This window comes from Aulonocara sp. 'chitande type north' Nkhata Bay, linkage group LG14 (genome assembly GCF_057382095.1).
Source record: "Aulonocara sp. 'chitande type north' Nkhata Bay isolate Kocher_YH1m ecotype deep benthic linkage group LG14, A_spYH_male_GT1.1, whole genome shotgun sequence".
Taxonomy (NCBI): Eukaryota; Metazoa; Chordata; class Actinopteri; order Cichliformes; family Cichlidae; genus Aulonocara; species Aulonocara sp. 'chitande type north' Nkhata Bay.
This window is the reverse complement of record NC_141357.1, coordinates 34,774,475-34,797,113: the sequence shown is the minus strand read 5'-3', so window position 1 is coordinate 34,797,113 and position 22,639 is coordinate 34,774,475. Positions and strand designations below refer to the sequence as shown.

General features: G+C 38.3%; 1 protein-coding gene and 1 long non-coding RNA gene across 3 annotated transcripts in view; both read right to left on the bottom strand.

Annotated features, from left to right (window-relative positions):
• Positions 1–4,191: 4,191 nt before the first annotated feature.
• On the bottom strand, positions 4,192–9,254 carry LOC147315081 (uncharacterized). The gene is made up of 3 exons (XR_015124813.1): positions 9,129–9,254; positions 8,527–8,671; positions 4,192–4,314 (listed from the first exon to the last, which is right to left on the bottom strand). It is a non-coding gene; the product is annotated as an uncharacterized LOC147315081 (long non-coding RNA).
• Positions 9,255–12,989: 3,735 nt separating this feature from the next.
• The window catches only part of tyw1 (tRNA-yW synthesizing protein 1 homolog (S. cerevisiae)), a 57,484-nt gene continuing 47,834 nt past the window's right edge, over positions 12,990–22,639 (bottom strand). For both annotated transcript variants that reach the window (XM_086262289.1, XM_086262288.1), the window contains exon 16: positions 12,990–14,550. In XM_086262289.1, coding sequence (XP_086118415.1) covers positions 14,329–14,550 — 222 coding nt within the window. In that variant the 3' untranslated portion in view covers positions 12,990–14,328. The remainder of the gene's footprint in view (positions 14,551–22,639) is intronic.

Below are 22,639 nucleotides of genomic sequence, written 5' to 3'. Positions count from 1 at the left end.
GGAGGAAACACCTGCACCGTTTTGAAAACACCTAACCGGACACATTTCTTCTGGTTACCCCGCCTCTTCTCCGAATTTCAGACGTGACATCGTGCCAAACCAGCCAAAATAAGTTTGTGTGTTAGGATTATTTCAAATTAATTTACTGCCAGCAACAGAAAACATATTTCCTAATACATTCTGTTTCCAATACAATACAACAATTTCTCTTCCCTGCTCCAATATTCATGTATTTGCTCCTCAGAGAGCTTAGTTTTTACAGGTTTTTCACCAACGCTCAGTCATCATTTCTGCCCTGCTTCACCAAACAAAGCCTTAATCACACATTCTCTCTCCACTTCAGACTGCTGAACAATGGCTTATGTTTACCAGAACCCAAAACAAGACTGATGACTAAAAACGGCAACAAACTCTCTGATGAATGACTGAATATATCAGAAAGGCTTGCAGTGACATTCTGCAGGTGCAGTGTGTTCTTTTGAACAACATGTCTCCTTAAGAAAAAGAGAAATTTATAATGAATGAAGTTCAGAACTGAGCAAAGACATGCATTTACAGAATGAAGTTATCCTGTATAGGAGTAGAAGTAGAAGAAGAAGAAATCTATAGCTGAAAGCTGCTGCTAAAAATAACGTTACTATCCTGATATGTCGCCCAAACAAAAAGCTAAAGCAATTCTGATTATTAGTGCACTGCCAGACAGTCATCTACCATACAGTATAATATGATGTGAAGAAAGAAAGACCCCTAAAAAGCCCATAAGAAAAGAAATGGATGTATTTACTTCCCATTGTGTCATTATTAGTCTTTTTTTTATGATGTGTCTCATTAACTAAAAGGCTTCCCAGATTTTTTCCACCCCTCTGTTTATCACTACCACCACCACATTCCCAAATTTCTTCTTTTTCACTGCACGCTATTAAATGTCCATATTTGGTGCACTGATCATGTATATGATATATTGCCTTAAGGATATTTTGTCTTATTGGCGGACATGCAGGCAGATTCAAACAGAAACAGGGAATTAGTTTACCTTAATGAGGAGAAATACTGTGAGAGAACAGCCGTGAGCAAACCACGGACATCTCCCAGAAAGTCTGAGAGTATCTGGTACCTAATATGAGAAAGGAAGTTGTTTACCTCAACCTCCTTTACTATACCAGTTTGAGCAGAATACACTGCAGACCTCATTAGATAGGTGTTTCTCAGGTTCTCATGTCTCAGCAGGCCCACGTGGCCCTTCAGTTTGGTTGCTTTTTGTTCAAGGTTAACGTGAGAGTGATATACGTTTTACTTTTCAGTGTTGCCAGTTCACATTTTAATAGTTAATGAAAGCTGTTCCCAGAAAATAAACTTTCTTCAAAGGAATCAAAATACAGAGAGACTTAGTATTTAGTTGGTGATTTGCAGGTGAAAATACTTTTCAGTGTCTGTGTTTAAATATGAGGACTTTGTTTGCAATTAGCCAGCATTTCAGCAACCGGAGGCCCCAGCTTTGTTGCAATACAGTACGTGAAATGCTTTTTTGATGATTATTTGCAGCCTCTATGCATACAAATACAAAATTTTAACCAAATGTAATTTTACCTTGACATTTTTTTCAGTTCTGAGGCAGTGTTTATATACAGAAAGACTATAACAATGGGAACTTATCTCCAAATGAGTCGCTAAAGTCATTTAAAGAAGCTGACCAGTAATGAAAATAATACGTGGTTTTCTGTTCAATAATGATTAGAAGTCAGCGGCTGTTTTCTGCTGAAGGCTACGAGGCTGACGGCAGAGCTCTTTCCACACACCCACTCACTTTCTTTATTCCTATTCCTGTCAGTTTAATCAAATGAATGCCTATGTCTAACAGAGTATTGTATGTTTAATAGTGGTATTCTAGATTCAGGGTAATGTGCCCACTAGGAATGCCAAAGGACAAAAAAGGTCCTGCCAAAAGTGCCACCCACGTTTATACTGTCAGGGTTGCAACAATTATTTTTCACATTTTAGGCATTTGGAAGGAGTCACCCGGTCTGACTTGGAGTGAGTCAGCAGGCAGACAATTTGGTTACAGTGTAGTCTGAGAAACGCTGGATGTACTGCATATTGACTAATAACAGTTTTCTCCAATAAACATGAAATTCCTTTTTATCAAGCGAGCACAAAACCCCGTGCATTGCAAAGCTGCCACGCACTGCATGGGGTTATTAGAAGCAAGTGTACATGTGACTCTTGTTCAAGAAGGTCAAGGCAAAAACAAAGGTTTTATACACAGTCCATGATCTGTTACAGACTATCAAGAAACTACTTGTGAATATAAAAGATGGATGAGATCAACACATCTGTTAGTGAATCCTGTTTTCATGTCTTACGTTGAGTGGTTTCAATGTTGCCATATTGGTGTTTTGAATCCAGATGTGATGAGGGAGGAGCAATGTGAGGGACAGTGCTTGTTTTTAGGGTCACAGCTTGTCAGTAACACAGTATACCTGCCATGACTATAATGAGGACCAGAATTTATAAAATTAATGTCTCATTATGTTCAGTAATGTTTCCTCAACACATATCTACTGTGTTGCTGCTCTGGACTCTAGACATCAGCAACAGGCAGAAATGTTTTTATGAAACAGTTCTTTTTTTTTTTTTTACAGTGTCCTGTACATTGCAATCAGAGTAGAGAAATCACCCTGATCCAGCTGATTGTGAGTTCCGGTGAGGTCTATTATTTACCTGCAGATTGACCCTCATGCTGTTAGAAGTGCATACATAAATACTCTTTGGTAGGAACAGCCTGTAACTCCGTAGCTGCTTAAATACACTGTGACACCAGCATTAGAGGGTTACTGTTTGGATTTACGTGGATGTTGTGACAAAAATATATTCCATTGATTAAAAGGAGCTTATAGGATGGGAGTTATGCTGGTTCTGTGAATGTAAAAACAACAAGAGAAGACAAACAACTAATCCAACTCAAGATTATCTTTTGTTTGTCTTATAACTACTTGAAAAGGAGCTTCTCATTGAGGCTGTGCTATAAAGAAACCCCTATAATAGGTAAACAAGTAAGCTTGGTAGGTCATTAACCAAGCAATTTAGAGGAAGTATGTTTGAATAAATTGCAGTCTTAGCAGTTTTTTTCAGCTCTGGGCTTAGGATACACCTCAAGCAGGCAGCGTTGAAAGCTATTTTGATATTAGCTTTTCTGCACACACACATCCGAATATGCACATACAGCTACCATGCATCACGAAACCAATCTGTGCTTAGTTCAGCCAAAGAAAGCTCATCACCATGAGGTGTGTGTATGTGCATGTGTCAGTGGGACAGCATTTCTGAGCCTGTGTGTGTGTGTGTGTGTGTGTGTGTGTGTGTGTGTGTGTGTGTGTGTGTGTGTGTTCTTGATGGAATGAGTCACAATGTCTCTGGTTTTGCTGTGGCTTCATGTAACTTTTCAAAATGGAATCTAATGCGTCAATTCATCTGCTCTGGATTTGCTGAAACAAAATTAAAGTCCTCAACGATGAGGCTTGACAGCAGCTGAAGACCTCCCTGCTGCTTATCTCTGTAGGGGACAAAGAGGAGGACTGTCTTTTTAGAACTATGTGAATACTAAATGGCTATTGTCAGAGGCATGATTCGGAATATCTCATTCATTGCATTATGATTCGGTGAAATGGGAGCTTACCATCCATGTCTTTAAAGCAATGGTATGAGCTCTGGTTTAAAACCAAACTGAAATAACCAACGCTAATAACAATCCTTATGAATATGATTTTGGACTTCAGCACTAGGGAAAAATAGAGTTTGATCAACAGTATTTCTGTGACAATAATGTTATGACACGGTGGCAAAAAGACTTTCTCTGAATGTATTGGCAAAAGGCAGAGAACACCTAGAACAAGTTGCTGCTCCATCACACACAAGCAGTCCAACACATTCACACTGAGATTCACACTTCTGGCAGTTTAGAGCCTTTAGTGTCACTTTCCTCCCACAGTTCAAAGACAGGACCTGTTAACTAGCAGCTTTTCAAATTGCCTGCTTTCCAATTGATGCTGTGAGGACAAATAATAGTACAAATAAATCTGATTAAGTAAATGCAAAAATACACCCTGGCGATTTTTATAATTCAGAAAGAGTTTAGATATTTTATTTATTTATTTTTCTGGGGAAAAAACCTTTCAGTTCAAGTTCAAGTCCTGTCTGAGGAACATAGTGCAGTCAGTTCACGGTTACCATGGTTTAGCCTGTTATTGACAGAAGGAGCTGTGGCTAAATATAATTGAGCAAGTCTCTTCTTCTGCACGGAGGTCAGATCCATGGCTTCTGAAAAATAAAAAACCATCACGCTGGGTGGTCAGGTATCTGGAGAGCAGACGAAATACAAATTTCAAAGCTGTGCTGTTGTCATGGATCAAGTGAGAGACAAGGTTATTCTAGTTAAAATATATGTGAACAAATATTGTAGTTAACTAAGATTTAAAAAGAAAGAAAGAAAGCTTCTAAGAAAACGATGAAAAATCAACTAAAATTACTTTTAACTTGGAAAACTAACCAAAACAAAACAGAGGAAATATTCTTAGTTTTAGTATTTGTTAGTTTAGTTATTTTTTAACTCAGATTTTTAAACAATAAGAATTAAACTAAAACCAGAAAACTTATTCTGGAAACTAAATGAAACTAAACTGATTTAAGAACAAAAGAATACTAACCCCAGTGAGAGACGGTTCTGATTTAAGGCAAATGTCCTGCTTTAACAGACATATTTTAAAATAGCTCCACAATTGTTTACATTACATTAATATTTTTCACATTAAACTGATTCACTTACTCAACATCAGCTTCTTAATCACCAAAAACTGCAGTGAACAGGCTGGAGTTACACATCACAGCAGCCTGTCTGTAAATGTGCCAAAATAACCTTATTGGATATGAATCATGAATGAAGGAGAACTGATCTAAAGAGAGGTGATTTAAAAAGGAGAGCATTTCATATGGTAATCTTCAGTTGGTGGTTACAGTATAAGAATATTTTAGAAAGATTTCTGTCCTAGAAATCTGTGTCTCTCTGTCTAAAATTTTCAGGGATATTTTGTTGCATTTTTGTTGGTAAAAGTTGCATTTGCATGTTTTCATTAAAATAGAATTATTTTCAGAGTTTGACAAAACTTCGTGCAAGTACTTCCAGAAAGTTACTACAGTACCAACACTTCGGGGGGCGGGGTGAAACCGCTGTGAGACCTTGCCCCATCCTATCATGTGACCTACTGAGGTCACCTGAGTCATCAAGGTGCGAGTTGGGTTTGAAGCACCTGGGATGGGATTTTAAGACTGCATTGTAGTTGGCTGATAGATGGAGATGTAAGCCGACACCTCTATTCAATGATTATTCACAGCAGACATGCATAGCCTCCTTTGCTCCTCTTTCAAACCATCTGTCTTCTCACATGGCACATCATGGCACATTAAGGGCAAGCACAATGGTGCAGTGGCCTCCCATTAAAAAGGTCCTGGGTTTGAATCTACCCGCCAGCTGGAGGGCCTCTGTCCAAGGCATGCATGGGGTTAGTCCTTACTTGTGATTCTGAACTGGCCATAGGTGTGAGTGGTTGCTTATCGCTTAGCTTTTGTCTTATGACAGCTGGGAGAGGGTGTCAACTCCCCTTCCTGACCCTGAACTGGTTAAGCAGAAGAAGATGGATGGATGCTCCCTGATGGATGGAGCAAGTATCACAGGTCTTTATTTCAGTCACCTTGTGCAACCCAGACTTGTTGTCTGCTAACCTGCCTCTCATCCATTCATCAGTCAAACTGAGCAGCAGATAGCGAACCACAGGACATAAAGGTTACAGAATAATGTGCTCTAAACCCACCAATAGGCTCGCTGAGACGACACACAGTCTCCATGAGACAGAAACATATAAATAGCATATGACAACCTTTTTGAAATCCAGACTGTTACTGTGTCTCTCTTTCTCTCAATTTAAATGATAATATATTTAAAAGGAGATGTACTGAGAGCATTGTGTGCTCCCAGTACATGTACACTGACTCTTTGTTGCCACGTTGTTTATTCTAATGAGCATCCTTAAAGTCTTAATGCAAGATTTAGTGTACATACAGACACAGCCACCAACTGTAAGTGGATGAAAACAGGATAGAGCCAAATCAATTATTCTTACATGAAATTGTGCTACATATGCTTCCTGGACATAGAACATTGAATGAACTATCTCTGGCTTTCTGGCTGAGATTGCAATTTAGCATATTTTTATGATGTGCACCAGTTCGTAGAAACTTTCTTACAGTGCCTTCAACTACAACAGCATCCTAACTTAATACATAACCATTTAAGTCACTTTATATAATGAAGAAGGTTTTGATGCTCAGAGAAGGAAGTTCAACTCTTTACAAATTGGATTTGCTTTTGATAGGATCTTGGAAACTTATTCTTCAGACCTAATCTACTCTGGAGCAGATTAGTTTAAGATAAAGGATCTATACATATAAAACAAAAACCTAATAACCAATAAAGCCTTGCACTGGAAGTCAGTCTGTGTTATGTTTTTAGATGTGCTTATTTTTTGCTCTCAGACAGTTTAACACTGATAAAGTTAAAGCTGAAAGAATATCTAAGAATAAGTTTTACATAACATAGGAATTTCTTCATTGAACCAATTCATTAATTCAATGAAATACAGAAGTAATTATAGGCGTCATTATGGCACCTCGGTGATGGGCAGTGAAGTTTGCTAAATGAGACGATCTCTTTTTCCTTAGATTGCCTTTTTTGGATTTAATTTTAGATTTATTTTTTTTAATGTAGAGCTTTTCTATTATTTGTGGCCACTCAAAAGTCTTGAAGTGCACCCATTAATACAGTGCTTTTCATACAGAGCTTTTACATGTGCACAGTCCCTCTTTCTGCTCTGCTCTCCTCCGCTTTAGCTCTAGGAGCTGTGTTGCTTTCAGACTGCATTATCAGCTTCATATTTTTCTAATATTATAGTTTCCTTCTTGTTTTTATGTTACTCTGTGGATTGGGCCTGCCCATGTTTGTGACTGATCATACTCACGGGTAAATTGATAGATTGATTAGATTGATAGATTGGTAGATTATAGATTCCGGGTTATGTTAATGAGGTAACAAGTGGTAACCTCTGGAGCTGAAAAATGAAGCCAAGGCTTAAATGATGCGGTTCCTTTCATGGGACTTGAGGCTGGCTCCAAAAAATAAACAATCCTCATAGACTATCACATGAAAATAACAAACTTTACAGCAGAGAAGTTCATAACGTCTGCATATGTTTACATACTGGAGTGAGGGGATTGCTGTCTTAAGTGACAGGTGTGCTGACATGGGTAGTAGTATGAAATTTTGTTGAATGAAATTCTAGTATTTTATTATTTTGTTACCATCCATCCTCTTCTGCTTATCTAATTCAGGGTCACAGGGAGACTGGAGCCTATCCCAGCTGCCACGGCGTGAGAGCTGATAGGTGCCTCTTGGGTTGGTACAGTATATGAATGAAGGTGACTCATGTGACTCTTATATTACAGTAGGTGAAGCCAGAAAAGGGAGATATAGCCTGGTCATTTTGTACTTTCTTCATACTTAATTTTGTGAAATTAGGTATTTTGACTTGGATACAAGTTATTTTGCAGGTCAACATTAATGGTGCTCAAGAAAGCAAAAAAGAAAGTAAAGAAGTTTAACCTTCAGCTTGATTTTGCTAATTGCTTTTGATGGTGTCAAATGTTTGCATGGACGTTTCCCCTTTTATTCACCGAGTTGTGAAACAGACCATATGACAGCTGAGCCTGAGGAAAGAAACAATGATCCAGGACACACAGCAGGCAATTAGCACCTATCTCTCCTAATCAGTCTGCGCCCTGCATGCATTTCAGCACTCATTATTGAGACAGATTTTCTATGATTCATCGCATTGCTGTGTGATTTACCACCACTCAGCAGTCAGGCGAGAATTCATTACACCATTAGAATGCAAATCCTCCTTTGAAAATAAAGCATCAATATGTGAGGCGATGCTTTCATTAGACGGTCATTTGGTTGAGTCACTTTGTTTTAAGTGGGAATTAGCATATGAGCTAAATCAAGGTCGTTCGCCCCACCTGTCTCATACAGACACGACACGCTACAACCAACCAATACAGCATCCCAATACTTCTGGGGGCAAATGTCAGTTTTTAAGCAGTTGCATCTTTGAGTAACGCACTATGACGACCCAGATGATAAATGAGTGAGCAAAGTTAATTTAGTCAACCAATAGGAGGTCAGGTGTATGTGTTGATAGAGCATTTGTGGGCTTGTACTAACAGTTGAGTTTCACTGCTGCTTCAAGTGATGTGACAAATGAATTTGAGTGCACGAGAAAGAAGCTGGAGCAGAACGATTCCCATCACACATTCTCGGGGTGTGATTTGTGCTCTCCTGCCACATTTGAACCACAGCAATCTGAACATGTAACATAAGAACTGAAGGAAAATGCATTAGCTTGTAATAAAGCATTATAATACCAGATATGGGTCCCTGTTTCAGTTGTGTGAGGCTTTTATTTTTTTCAGCAGTTTCCTCTTTGGCAGCAGGCATCCTAACATTTGGCTCCTGCTCCCTTGAAATCTGTTGATTTGACAGAGTGCCGATACACTCGTCCCTGCACGTCTGAATTCATTTATGTACAGACAGACAAGCAAAGCAGTCACAGAAGCTTCTGAATGTACAGGTACTATAGATATAAACACAGCTGGGTGTAAGCAGGCTTATAGGTCAGCCTTTTCAGACATTTTAGACCAAAGATGAACAATGAGCATGTCATTATTCAAAGCACAATACACCAAAGAAAGTATTCAGTAGAGTACACTATGTACATTTATTCTTTTTTTCATTTCTTGTCACAGCCCCACTAGAAAATCCCCCACAAAATAATATTTAAAATAAGCCTCAGTTCACTCACATGACTCTGTTAACACTAATGCTGACATTCACATTACTAAAAAGATTAGTTTTGTTATATAATATTGTCATAAATCATGAGGAGACATATCTAAATCTACTGTCAGCAGGCAACTTAAAAGTGCGAAGGGTCACCTGACAACAGGAAGTCAAAGATTTGACTTACCACAATCCAGGAGCAGGTTTTTGAGACAGGTAAACCAACTAGGACTGATGGTCTGTTGCACATGGACACAGACTGGATTAACTCAGGAACAGGAAGCTGCTTATAGCCCAGGTTCTTTGGACATCTGGCCCAAACAGGAAACACACAGATGCACAGTTATAAACATTATCTGCATATACATACAAGTCTACACGCTGCCCACAAACGCTGAAGACGAAGAAGGGGCACTGAGTAATGGTTTGAAACAGGCTGTGAAAACTCGCCAGTGAGGCAAACAGACTTTTTTCTCTTCTGAAAACACGCAATCATGTCCTCCAACACATTTACCAGTCATCTGCAAATACCATTATCACTTTCACATTCCCATGAGGTCTGGGCACATTAGTATAAAGGATGCTTCTAGACACACCCTTAAAAATTCCACCTTTATAAATACACAGTTTACTCCCAGGTTACAGTGCTGAGTGGATGCTGAAAGCAGAATGATCCATGGACTTGAAGACAAAGTGTTTACAGCCTCACAATCAGAAGCTACCTGTGAGCTTGTACACACTGGCAGCAGCTTTAAATGGATGTCCCTCTGGGACATAAACAGGAGAAAAAAATGAACACCTAAAACAATTTTTAACCATGGCTGTAAAGGAGATGATTCATTGACAAATCCCCATAATGACCCTTGCTCGTACTCTTTTGGGCTCCAAAGAGACAGTGGACTCCACACCTACCTGGAAAATAATTAAAAGTGATTTCCTACTTGCCAAAAATAATATCCCTTGGTAGCCCCTGCTTTAAAATGGCACTTTACATCTGAACCTAACAAAGCATTTTGGATGAAATAAGTTGTGATGGCTGCAGTTACAGCCACACAGTGTTAATAGCCACCAAATATTAGAGGCTTACACATAACACTACACTCACATTTTTCTTTCTTTAAATATAGGATTTAATTTACAGGATAATAAATAACTAGTTTTGGTTTAGAATTAATTTACATATTCACATAATACTGCATTCTAAAATAAGTGCGCACATTTTAGTTTAGACTGTTATGTATGATTTAATCTTTGTTTTCTGAGTGACCTCAGTTGCAGCTGCTGCAGTCCTTTGATTGATGAGCCAAGAGGTGGAAAAGGGGAGGAGCAAGCCTATATGGAGACCAGCAAATTGGCACATACCATAACTCTGGATCAGGAGGGGAATTGGAAATTGTTATGCTAGTTTCAGTTAGGTTGTTTGTGTTCTACCCCTTTTTTGTGTTTTTGTGTGCTGATCAGCGACTATTTAAATTTCCCCTTTGTTTACGTAGGTCAGTTTGTTTGAGTTGCTAGTATTGTTTGAGAGATCAGAGCAGAGATCATCCTCCATCAGTCCTCCTAGAGCACATGGACACGACTTCTCTCTCATTTAAAAATGCTTTCACATTATAACAACAATAACAGTAATAGTAATAATAATAACAACAATTTCTCCATGCAAAGAAATACTTTTATTCAGTTAGATTTATCCTTGTGTATATTGGAATGGCCTTCTCTGGAAACAGTCTTGAACCCAGAACTGTCACCTGCAACTGCAACAACAAAGTGCTTCACAGCATTACTGGATGAAACTCTTTTGGAGACATTTCAAAGTTACACTGACATTAAAGCTATTTGGTAAAAAGCACCCCTGAATCCAAAGTGACTTTGAGAGTGCACCAGTTTCCAGTCTTAATGGCAATAAGCATTGCAAGCACACAAGTGGGAACGTGTCAGTCATGGGGAAATTATTATTTTGAATCCATTATTCCACTGTGGACGTAACAACATGCTTTCATTATGTTCCTTTTGACATTAGACATTTGTTTTGCTTAATCACACAAACTCTTAAGATTTGGCAGGAGGCAGTGCTGGTTAAATGTGTTGCACAATAACACAATAAAAATAACGGCCATGTTCGGCGGATACATTTGCAGATTTAAGATTATGTAATGAATAAAAAACTAAAATACACCAGTCCAGCCAGTAAGTGAAATGGGAATTTTTAGTATCTTGCCTATGGATATTTGGCATGCAGACCAAATATGCACCAAGGGATCGAACCACCAACCTTCTAATTATTAGATGACCTCTATCTGCTGAGCTATTCACTATTCACAAGGTTGTGAGTGAATCGATGATGAATAATCAATCAAATCCAACTGAAATTAGATGTTTTAATAATCACCTTCAAATGAACCTTTGCCTCAATACAGTCAGACTTACCTACTGCACATAACACTTCATCAACCCAATGATGCATCAGTATGACGTTCTTTCAATGGGAGCTCTGTCTTCAAGGAGGCAAATAACTTAACAACAAAAAATGTGCATATCCTGCTCTCTTATCATGAGTCCCCTGTGGAAAAGGAGCTATTACCAGTCATTACCAGTCACTTAAACCGCAGGCAGGCAGATTCCCACTCCTGACGTGTCTGAGATTTCACTATAAACTACAGAGACGGGTACAGTTAAACCAATAAAGCCAGAAATAACCGTAAATTTGCAATGTGCTCTCATGCTTTACATGCATTCGGATTAAAAGTCACGTATGGCATTTTTACCTCAACTTTGTGAAGGACAGTATATATCAATTACAAATTACTGGTGCTTATTAATGTTTTACAGCTATTTTTGATATGTGCCCCACTATTTAAAAAAGAAAAAAAAGGAACTGCTTCTTGTTGATTGCAAAATGAAAGAAAAAAAATGCTATTATCTGTGGTAGAGCCATCCACCTACTCTTATATAGAAGTAGACAACCAGACAGCTTTCTTTTCTTTTGTCTGTGGTAATTGCAGACTGAAATAAAGATGAAGCCATGCAGCTCTACTTATTTAACCTTTCAGTTTACCCCACAATCTCCACACTCAAGAATCTCAACATTTCTCGCATCAGCAGGAACTATGAAGCCCTGCTTTCTTAGAAATAGCTAAATAGTGACTTTATGCCCGACCTGGCCATATATAATCTTAAAAACCTAACAATACTACAGCTCAAAGAATTTTCCAACTGCACGAAGACTCAGTTTACATAAATTACTCCACACCTTGTGGACTAAAAATGAGACACACAGTATTTTGAAAAGAACACAATTTCTGAACAGTTAAATGCCACCGTGAGTTTTATGTCCCTTGCTTCTAATTTATTGAAGCAATAGTTCCCCAGTCCCCAGATTTTGGACACTGGCTGCTTTTTGACTCATTTTCAATCCAGTCCCTTTTTGTTTTTTTGCTTGTTTGTTAAGCCACTTCACACTTATCTATGAATCATTCAAGCATAAAAAAGCCAATAAACTCAAGGGACAAATTAGTTTTGTGTCTACACATAACAAAAAAAAAAAAATAAAAAAAAATAAAAATGAAAGTCCCCAAAAATACATAGCATTTTCTCTCTCTATTTATTAATATAAAGAAATGAAGGATGGCTTAATCCTTCATTTCCTTCACTTAATAATGCAAGTTTTCTGTAGAGGGTAGAGGATAATGTGTTTGTAAAAATGCCTAACTCACACTACCATCACCTTTAATATTTTTATTTCTGAAGTGCCAAAGTTACATGTAGAAATTTAAAAAAGGGGCTGCTGTATGTCTGAATCACTTTTGTTCGGTTAGTGCTCTCCTTGTGGCCTCTAAGTGCAGCCTAGAAAACTTTTGCCACAATCATTCCTTTGTTAAAATGTCAACTTCTCAGTACTGGCCTCTAAGTGCAGCCTAGAAAACTTTTGCCACAATCATTCCTTTGTTAAAATGTCAACTTCTCAGTACTGCTGCAAGTAAAAAGTCAACAAAAAACTGCGAGAAGTACAGTAAGTTATTGTTATTTGCTTTAAGATCTCGTTGAACTGTATGAAATTCACGAGTGAGAAAGAACTTTATTGCAAAGACATTTATTACAGTGATACATTAACACACCACCACATCAGAGACCTGAGAAAACAAACCAAATTCATGTGATTCTGTAGATTTTCATCCATGTAAGAAAAGTTTTTTACATATGGACTGAATAACAAACTAGTAGAGGTTCTGCATTGTTCTGACATGACAAACATTTGATGGTACATATGAATTTAACCAGCAAAAAGCAGCATTACAGTACCAATCCAATCTAAACTTGAACCTTAATCTGGTTCATCTTTGTACCCAGTGTTGTTTAAATTAAGCTATGACCTGTTATAGACTAAGATTCTGAGTTTTTGATGTAAAACAGTAAGAGAAGCATGCCTGCTTTATCATATTAAACATTTCTTAGTTTAGCTCAAATGATCAAACACAAAATGTTGACTTTTTTATGACTGCGGTACTGAAATACTTCAAACACATGATTTTGTTTTTAATAAAACAGCCACATCATATGTTTGAAACGCTACATATTTTCTATCATCCAGATACGAAGTGCTGAAACCAGTCAAAGGTGACAATGCGAGAAAACAGAGAATGCAATGCATTGGAAGAAAACTGGAAAAAAAGAGAGCATCAAGAAGCATGTGCTGTAAAAAGACTCTCCCATGGAGGTACAGCCTTGATGCACTTCTCTCACTGCTCAACTCTTTTCCTTCTAAATAAAAACAACCACAGTCCTAATGAGTAGGAGGAAGAGCAAAGGTGCCCGGGAAAGATGCGGTGCTCCCAAGGACAACATAAGGAGAAATATAGGCACTACTCCTTATGTGCTAATCTTGTCCTGTGCTGTGCAGTTGCATCACTAAAACCTAGATTTAAAAGCTTTAGAAATGAAGATAAGATCGTGCGAAAAACCCGTCAATGGCTTCAACAAAGTAAAATATTGCCACTGCCTTATTACAAGGATCAATGCCATTCATATTTATAATAATAATTTCAAAAAGTGGGGTATTTTAAAGATCTAGGCACATCTATGAAGAAAAAGAAGCAATAACCTGATGTTCCGGCAAATTCCTAGAAAACAGGAGTGAGTAAATTTCTTCTGGTCCATGGCTGATTTTAGAGGTTATGTCAAAAGAAATGAAATATAAGAAAAATTAAACCAGGGAGTCCACATGACAAGGAAGGCAGCTGTGGACATACAGACACACAAATAACTCTGAAGCTCCAAGAGGATAGCAATAAAAACAACAAACCCTTAATTTTCCGTTTTTTATTTAAGTATTGGCGCTCACTATAGCAACTCTACCTCTGTCTGGTTTCTCTCGCTCGCTCATCCATCTATCAGCATCCTGAGATGTCTTTGCTTTTGTTGCGTCGTTGGAAACGTGTCTCAGCAGGGTCGAAACCTTGTTCTTGGGCTCCAAACAGAGCCCAGCTGGGAGTCTTGGCTACGTAGTCCAAGGCAGAGAAAGTCTGCTGTCCTCCACTCTCATCATAAGCTTGGATCAGTTCCTGAAAGCGTTCGTAGTCGATCCATGTCCACCACTCGCCATCCATCTTGAACTAAAACCACAGAAACAAAAAGACAGAAACAAGGTTGCAGATGAGCAACAAGCAGTAATCCAAGTAGAGTTTAGGGATCTGTGCTTTTGCAAATCTTTTGCTAAGCCTGTTTGCAATTCAACACTAATTTAAGGAGACGGCCACCTGACACCATGTCCACTGATGTCAGCCGTTTCCGTATCAGAAAATAATATCACCCATCAAATTTCATGCATCTGTCATTTCATGAAAGTAAAACAAGAGATGCACACATTTCATTTCTACAGGATATTTCACTGGAACTGAAGCAAAGCAGAAAGCAAAGGCTCTCAGCAAATTACCACACAAACACATAAGTGTTGTGTGCTGTAAATTCAACCATAAATAATTCACAGGTGTGAAAGATGAACATTAATTAAAGAGCTTCTTCCTCCACATTCACCACTGGCTAGAAGTTGAGCCTTTCTTTAAATGGTGTGGGATTCATCAACTCCACCACTTCCCTTCCAATCCCATCACTTGTTTTATCAATCACTGCTTCCTTCTTCATCACCCAATTTGCCATCCATCTCACTAAAGAGAAAAAAAGAGCAGAGATAAATGGGCAGCGGAGCGTGGAGAAAGAATATGTGTGTGTGTGTGTGTGTTTATTGAGTGGGGCACACAAACTACCCAGGAAAGAGAGAACAGCTTGTGTGTTTGACAGTGAGGGAAGAGCCTCCATCATCATTCGCTAAGCCTGCCTGTTTTCCCTGACGAGCACAGTGGGTGAAGAGCGTGACCTCTACTTTCCCAGCATGCACCAGTGCTCTCTAGTTGATACAATACGATGTTTTCCTTGTTATCAGCAAAGGTGGGAAAGACTGAAAAGAAACAGGGGGCAGGCAAAGAAGCAAGCGTGTGTTATATAAACCAAACTTCTCTGAAGTTTGATGCTATTTATAGCTAACTCTACAGCAAAGCTTGAATTTCAAAGTGGTCCCTGAAGACTTGGAAGTTTTCTATAAGCTGTAACTGGATGCAAAATGTCACCATGTTGTCACTGGGGACAAACATTGTGCTTTTAGCATTTAAAATTTGTTTCAGGTTCACTGCTGCTTTAGCCTGACCCCCCCATGAGTGCACTTGGGCTCACCACTTTAAAATTTTCACGCACCAAACTGCTCCTACCACTTTATTCATAAACAAGTGGAAAAGAGAGTAACATCACATCACTGACTTTCTTCTAAAAAGAAAAAAATATAGCAACTTGATGAATTTCTTTTTTACTCATGAATGCTGATTTGCCCCTTTAAAGACTAATGATGCCTCACTGAGGGTAAATGGCTTTTGAACGTTAGCCTGTTGATGACCCAGTGCCTTCGTCGGTCATTAGAGAAAATCTCTTTGCCACTTCTAACGAAGCCCAAGAAGAGTCAAAATAATGGAACCATCACCTGTTGGGAGTTGATGTTTGTTGTAATGAGGAAGGACTATATTTGCTTAGCTGGCATGTCAGTAAACAATTACTGTCTCTGTGAGAGCAAAGCTGTGCCGTCTTAGAGGAGAACAGGCACCCAGCGGTTTTAACTAACTAAATGAGCTACTTTCATGTCAGAACATGTCACTGAGCTGTAGCTCTCAGCAACTGGATGGATGGAAGACCGCTCCAGCTTTTCTGTCTATAGATTATAATCAACTGGAGGTACAGTAAACTCGAAATAAGCACAGTGCTCTGAGTAGAGGGGAAAAAACAACTCTTCCAAGTTATGCTGGATTTACGTAGCTCTTTGGCTTTGCAGAGGGAGGTATTCAACCAGGAGAGGCACTTGTGTGCAGTCCTGTGTGTAGCCTGATAGCAGCCATGTAAATGTCAAACGCTAATATGTTAAAAAGTTATCTTGAACAGAAAGGAAACAGCAGAAGTTAATCACAAAAAAGAAAAAGCCTTAACCCTCCACCCCACAATGATAAAAAAAAAAGTATACATGAGATGCAGCGATAATAATTAGAGTGAACAATTTTACCACCTAACTACAAAGAAGTGCTTTGTCTATTAAGATTTAAGATTTGACGTTGTCGTGGGGCTAAAAGAGCAAAAACACCAGAAACAAACATAGCTCTTCATAGCACCTACAGGTTACCAATGCACTACCACGCTGAGTGCTTTGCACAGCCCGGTGCAAAAACAACCTTTCATAAAAGCAATCAAACGATAGCTTCAGGGCAGATAGTTAAAATATCTCACTCTGTGAGATGGATCACAGAAATGTCAAAAGACTACAGCACTGTCATTAAACTGGTAGAAAACTTGCAAAACCAAAGATAGAAATATTGAGGAGACATACTCTGCAATGTACCTGGCATAATTTGTATTAAAAGTAGACTCAAGATCTTTGAAAAATACATCTCTATGCAGGCACATGTAACACATACAGTAGCCCAGAAGGGACAAGGATGTTTTTGTTCCTACATTTATAATAAACGTTCAAACATTTGATGTAAGGTTTGACTTAATTTAGGCTTTGAAACAAAAACTAAACAAGTCTAGTGAAAGCACTGATGTGCAAGTCAGCTCGCCTTTCATAAAAACAAGGTTGGGTCTCAACTGTTTTTTCGTTGCACCGTGCTCTTAGAGAAATGAAACCGAGAAGGATGAAAGAAGACTGAAAATAACAGAGAAAAGTCGAGGGAAGGGAAAGAGAGAAGAGATAAAAGAGAAAAAAGGGTGGCAGGAAAAGTAAAACGATGGATGAGAGAGGCAGAGATTCAAAGAGAAAGAAATGCCCAGCTATGGGAGGATCCCAGCAGTTGAAAAGTAACTAATGATGATGATGTGTCAGCGCAAGGAGGATCTATTGCTAGTTGCTATAGAGAAATAGACACACTCATAATACACACACCCACAAAATGAGACTGATGTGCTTCCCTGTGATGCATATTAAATTCTGCTGTTATGTAAGTTGACATAAAACCTGAAGGAATTCATATTCTGATTTCTCTTCCTGCTGCACAAAGACATTCAAAACCCTTAAGACCTGTAAGCAAAACAGTCTCATTCACAAGAGGAACCTAAAAGTGAATTCAATTCCCAAAGTTGCTGGATTATTTATGAATGCCCAAAGACAGCAGTGTGCCAGCACGCACACATTGGTAAATATTTACACAGAAATAACTGGGAGGCATTCAGAGGTTCAAGTTTTCATTCAATTTAGATTTTCCTTTTATTTCTTTACTTTGGTCTATGTAGTTGCTCCAGTCACACTTTGGCATTGGCGCACCAATAGCGGTTTCTTTTCCTCTGCCTAAAACTATAAATGTTGATGAACTCATCTATAAAGTACCAACTGAAACAGTGTAAATTTCACTGAAATTTGTGTCACAGTCTTTGTCAGGGACCTTTATTTCCTGACCATAACTAGGACGATAACTAAATAAAAACTAATACACCAGGCCAAAAACTGATGAAATGCACTGACAATTTTGTTAAAAAATGAAAATGGGATGAAAATATTCTGGAGCAACCAGATCCAATCAGAACTAATTAACTTGTGTAAAAAGCAAAATGTCAACGTTTGGGTGGAAGAGAAGATTAGACATGCACATTTCACATTTGATGCCAGTAAAAGCATGACAAACTTTCAGACTTTACATTTTAGTCAACTAAATCAACTTTATATTTAGTCTACTACAGTCTTATATTTTGTCGACTAAAACGGAAAAAAAATCTCGATGTCTAAGTTGATGTTTTATTCAAAAGACTATAGTTAAAACTAAATCAAAATTTGCAGTCAAAATTAACACTGCTCTGAGCATGTGTTAACAGCTGAATCACATTTCAACTTACAGTTAACTGTTAAATAGCATAACAAAAAACTGCATTATGTTTTCATGAGAAATTACAAAGCTTAAAGTAGCAAAAGGAAACATTTCACTCTGACTTCAGGGCACTTTTGGAGAGCACTGTAGAGATATATCTAAGGCAGGTACTGGCTTTAAACCTCTGTCAGTGCGCCCCAGGGCGGCTGTGGCTACACTGTAGCTTGCCATCACCAGTGTGTGAATGTGTGTGTGAATGGGTGGATGATTGTGTATAGTGTAAAGCGCTTTGGGGTCCTTAGGACCAAGTAAAGCGCTATACAAATACAGACCATTTACCATTTGGCGCTTTGGTATATTTAGAGATGATGGTGATCATCATCTCCTATGAAGTTGAATTATTATTAGTTTTAGATTTCATAGGGAGAATAAATAAAAGGCTTTACCTGACTCTTTTTGGTTAAGGAATTTGAGGGATTACTCCTCTTACTGCGGTGACCTTTCAATTAATGGTCCTTGACAGCTGAGTATTTTAACTTGTCGCTCAAATTTGAACATTGAATAGTATTTATGCACAATTTAAAATTAAGTGCTTCCATATTTGAGGTTTTTTGCCTTTTTTGCTAATCCCACCTAAGATATAATTCAGTTTCTTATTAACGTTGCTCATTAGTTTCATTAATAATAACAACCTATAATAATCCAATTTCTCCCTGGCAGTTTTATAAATTGCAGTATGGTCTTAAATACAGACACAAAAACATATTCACATTCTTTCAGTATGTGTGAGTTCAGGTGGATACAGACAAACACACAGATGGACTGTGTGATACAGGAAACAACATACTCGCGCAAGTGTAAGTCCGAAGAAAAATAGAAGAAAAAGATAAAAAGACACAAACAGCGAATAGTTATTGTGCACTTGTACCATCTATGGGCTTACATTCCAGTTTATCTCCATAAAGTCAAAACGCTTGTCTAATTATCAATAAATCTCACACGGAATTTGAGAACAGAACGACAATCTTAACATATTCATATTATTAACATTCAGTGTCATGAGTACGACTTTTAAGATCCATCCAAAATATTCTAATCAGCAAAAAACACCCCAAACTATTTCTGCCTGATATGGTATCATATTATTATTCCTGTTAAAAATAACATGGAAACAGATTCTGAAGAGCAAACATAAAACATGTAAACCGTCTCCTGCAAGTGAATATACAAGTATTGCAGTGTAATTAATGTTTTGCTTTCTACAACATTAGAAACTTAATGATAATACGATGAACTACAAGGTCCACTAGATTCCCAGACCTAATAATTCGTCGCTAATGTTAAATAAGCATTGCACCTCATTGCTATCTCCGACAAGTTAATGATTGGTTACAATATGTGGCATGGCTTCAATAAGCCTATGTAGTGTTACAATATTTATTCCTATTCAGAGTTTTGTTAATTTTTTGTCAGGATCTAGTGCTGTTGGTGGGAGAGCTGGACCACGGCCCAATCCCAGAGATTCTCACTGGGATTAAAGTCTGGACTCTGTGCTAATCTGTGTGAAAATGATGTCTCCTACTCCCTGGATCACCATTTCACAGTTTGAGCCTTATGACTCCTGGCATCGTGATGCTCCCACAGGTCAGTACTGTAGGCACTAAGCATGACGGCTCCATCACTTCATCCAGCTCTTTCCCTGATCATCAGTCAGGAACAGAATAAATCTGGACCTATCGGACCAGATGACCATTTTCCATTGCTCTAAAGTCCAGACTTTATGCTATTTAACAACTGAACCTTTTTTATGACTAGTGTAATTAATAAGTGGTTTTCTTAAGGCTAAAGTGTTTAGTCCCAATCCCTTGAAATCCCCTCACAACACACTGTAGAACTGAGTTCTGAGTTCTACTGTTTTTCTACTGATTTTTCCAAATGTTTAAGTGACGTCCAATCATGATCATTCAGGATGCTTTTCGACCACATTTCTACCACAAAGATGATCATTCACCATTAACTTTCAAGATTGAATAATGTGTTTGACGGTTCTTAACTCAGTTTCAGTACTTTCAGCACATAAATAAACAATTTTAGCATTTAGAAATGCAATGTTTTCCACAACCACCATGATGGTATTTTAAGAAATGAGAAGCTATTCACTGCATCAGTTAAGGTTAAATGACCCGTTGCCAGCCAAAACACAATCACTGCAGTAATTATTCAGTGGAAGTCTCTGATCCATTTGCTTAGTGCAGTGCACATATTAAAAGTGTGTTTATATATATCAGTAGCGCTACTGATATTCAAGTCTGGAAAAGAATGGTCACCATTAGCCAGGCTAACGTTTCCATCCACTCCATCCTTTGTGCAATGCTGCCAGCACTTCTAAAACTAAAGCTTATTTAGAATCATATCTCAAATCTTCCAAGACTCAAGAGATATGTTTACAGTATATGCAGTTTATATATATAGCTTCAAGCAATTGCATTTAAATGAAAAGAAGAAATCGGCAGTAGGAGTCAACAAACACACCACAGAGAGAAACACTTGGACCATTGCCCCCAACCTGAAAAAAAAATGTAAAAATGAAAATGAAAAAAGGAGGATAAGGAGCACTGGCACTCCCATAAATTGTGACTGTACATCAAACAGAGTTCCTACTATGTGTGTATGTGTTTTTGTGATAGGCAGGTGTGGGTGCCTTGCTTGCTGGCTGCCTTGAATTTCTCCTGTCAGAGAGAGCCAAGATGGCAATTAATCATCATTCATTAACTGCTGATGGACAGTCGCCTTGGCAGAACCCAACACTGACTGGAACTTTTTTGAGGGTTTGCCTCTGTAGAAGTAAATTCCTCCTGATGCTTGGACGTTTTCAAAAGACAGCAGACTAAACTATATAAATTATGAAACAAGATAAAAATCAAAAAGCCAATTTTAAAACTAAGAACCTGCACTGGGCTGCCTGGAAAACAACCTTAGAAGAGAAAACAGATAAAAAGGCATGTGTCTGGAAAACTACAGAGAATTATGTATCGTCTAATGATAACATTAATTTTTTTTTATTAATTTCAAGTTCATAGTTTTTAGAAGGAATCAGAATTTTCCATCAGATGCATAGGTGGTACTAACTTCCTGAAAATCAATTTCTTGTGGAATAATGTTTAAAAACGTACGTTTTCTAGATTATCTGTCAAAAAAGTCATATAATCTTGAGCAAAGCACGAAAATTAGACAATTATCTTCCTCACATTAAGTGACAGACCTTACTATAAGTTTAAAACCTTGAACTGACACTAATTGCATCAAATGTGTGGAATTACTTGGATCCCTGTGACATCCAAGTAATTATCAATGATGAGAAGAAACTCCAAATAAATAATAACTGTGTATCAAATATTCTTTAGTTGTCAAAAACTTCAGATGTGCTACATTATATACAGTGGGGCAAAAAAGTATTTAGTCAGCCACTGATTGTGCAAGTTCCCCCACTTAAAATGATGACAGAGGTCAGTAATTTGCACCAGAGGTACACTTCAACTGTGAGAGACAGAATGTGAAAAAAAAATCCACGAATTCACATGGTAGGATTTGTAAAGAATTTATTCGTAAATCAGGGTGGAAAATAAGTATTTGGTCACCTCAAACAAGGAAAATCTCTGGCTCTCACAGACCTGTAACGTCTTCTGTAAGAAGCTTTTCTGTCCCCCACTCGTTACCTGTATGAATGGCACCTGTTTGAACTCATCATCTGTATAAAAGACACCTGTCCACAGCCTCAAACAGTCAGACTCCAAACTCCGCCATGGCCAAGACCAAAGAGCTTTCGAAGGACACCAGGAAAAGTATTGTAGACCTGCACCAGACTGGGAAGAGTGAATCTACAATAGGCAAGCAGCTTGGTGTGAAAAAATCAACTGTGGGAGCAATCATCAGAAAATGGAAGACATACAAGACCACTGATAATCTCCCTCGATCTGGGGCTCCACGCAAGATCTCATCCCGTGGGGTCAAAATGATCATGAGAACGGTGAGCAAAGATCCCAGAACCACACGGGGGGACCTGGTGAATGACCTCCAGAGAGCTGGGACCAAAGTAACAAAGGTCACCATCAGTAACACACTACAACGGCAGGGAATCAAATCCCGCAGTGCCAGACGTGTTCTGCTGCTGAAGCCAGTGCATGTCCAGGCCCGTCTGAAGTTTGCCAGAGAGCACATGGATGATACAGCAGAGGATTGGGAGAATGTCATGTGGTCAGATGAAACCAAAGTAGAACTTTTTGGTATAAACTCAACTCGTCGTGTTTGGAGG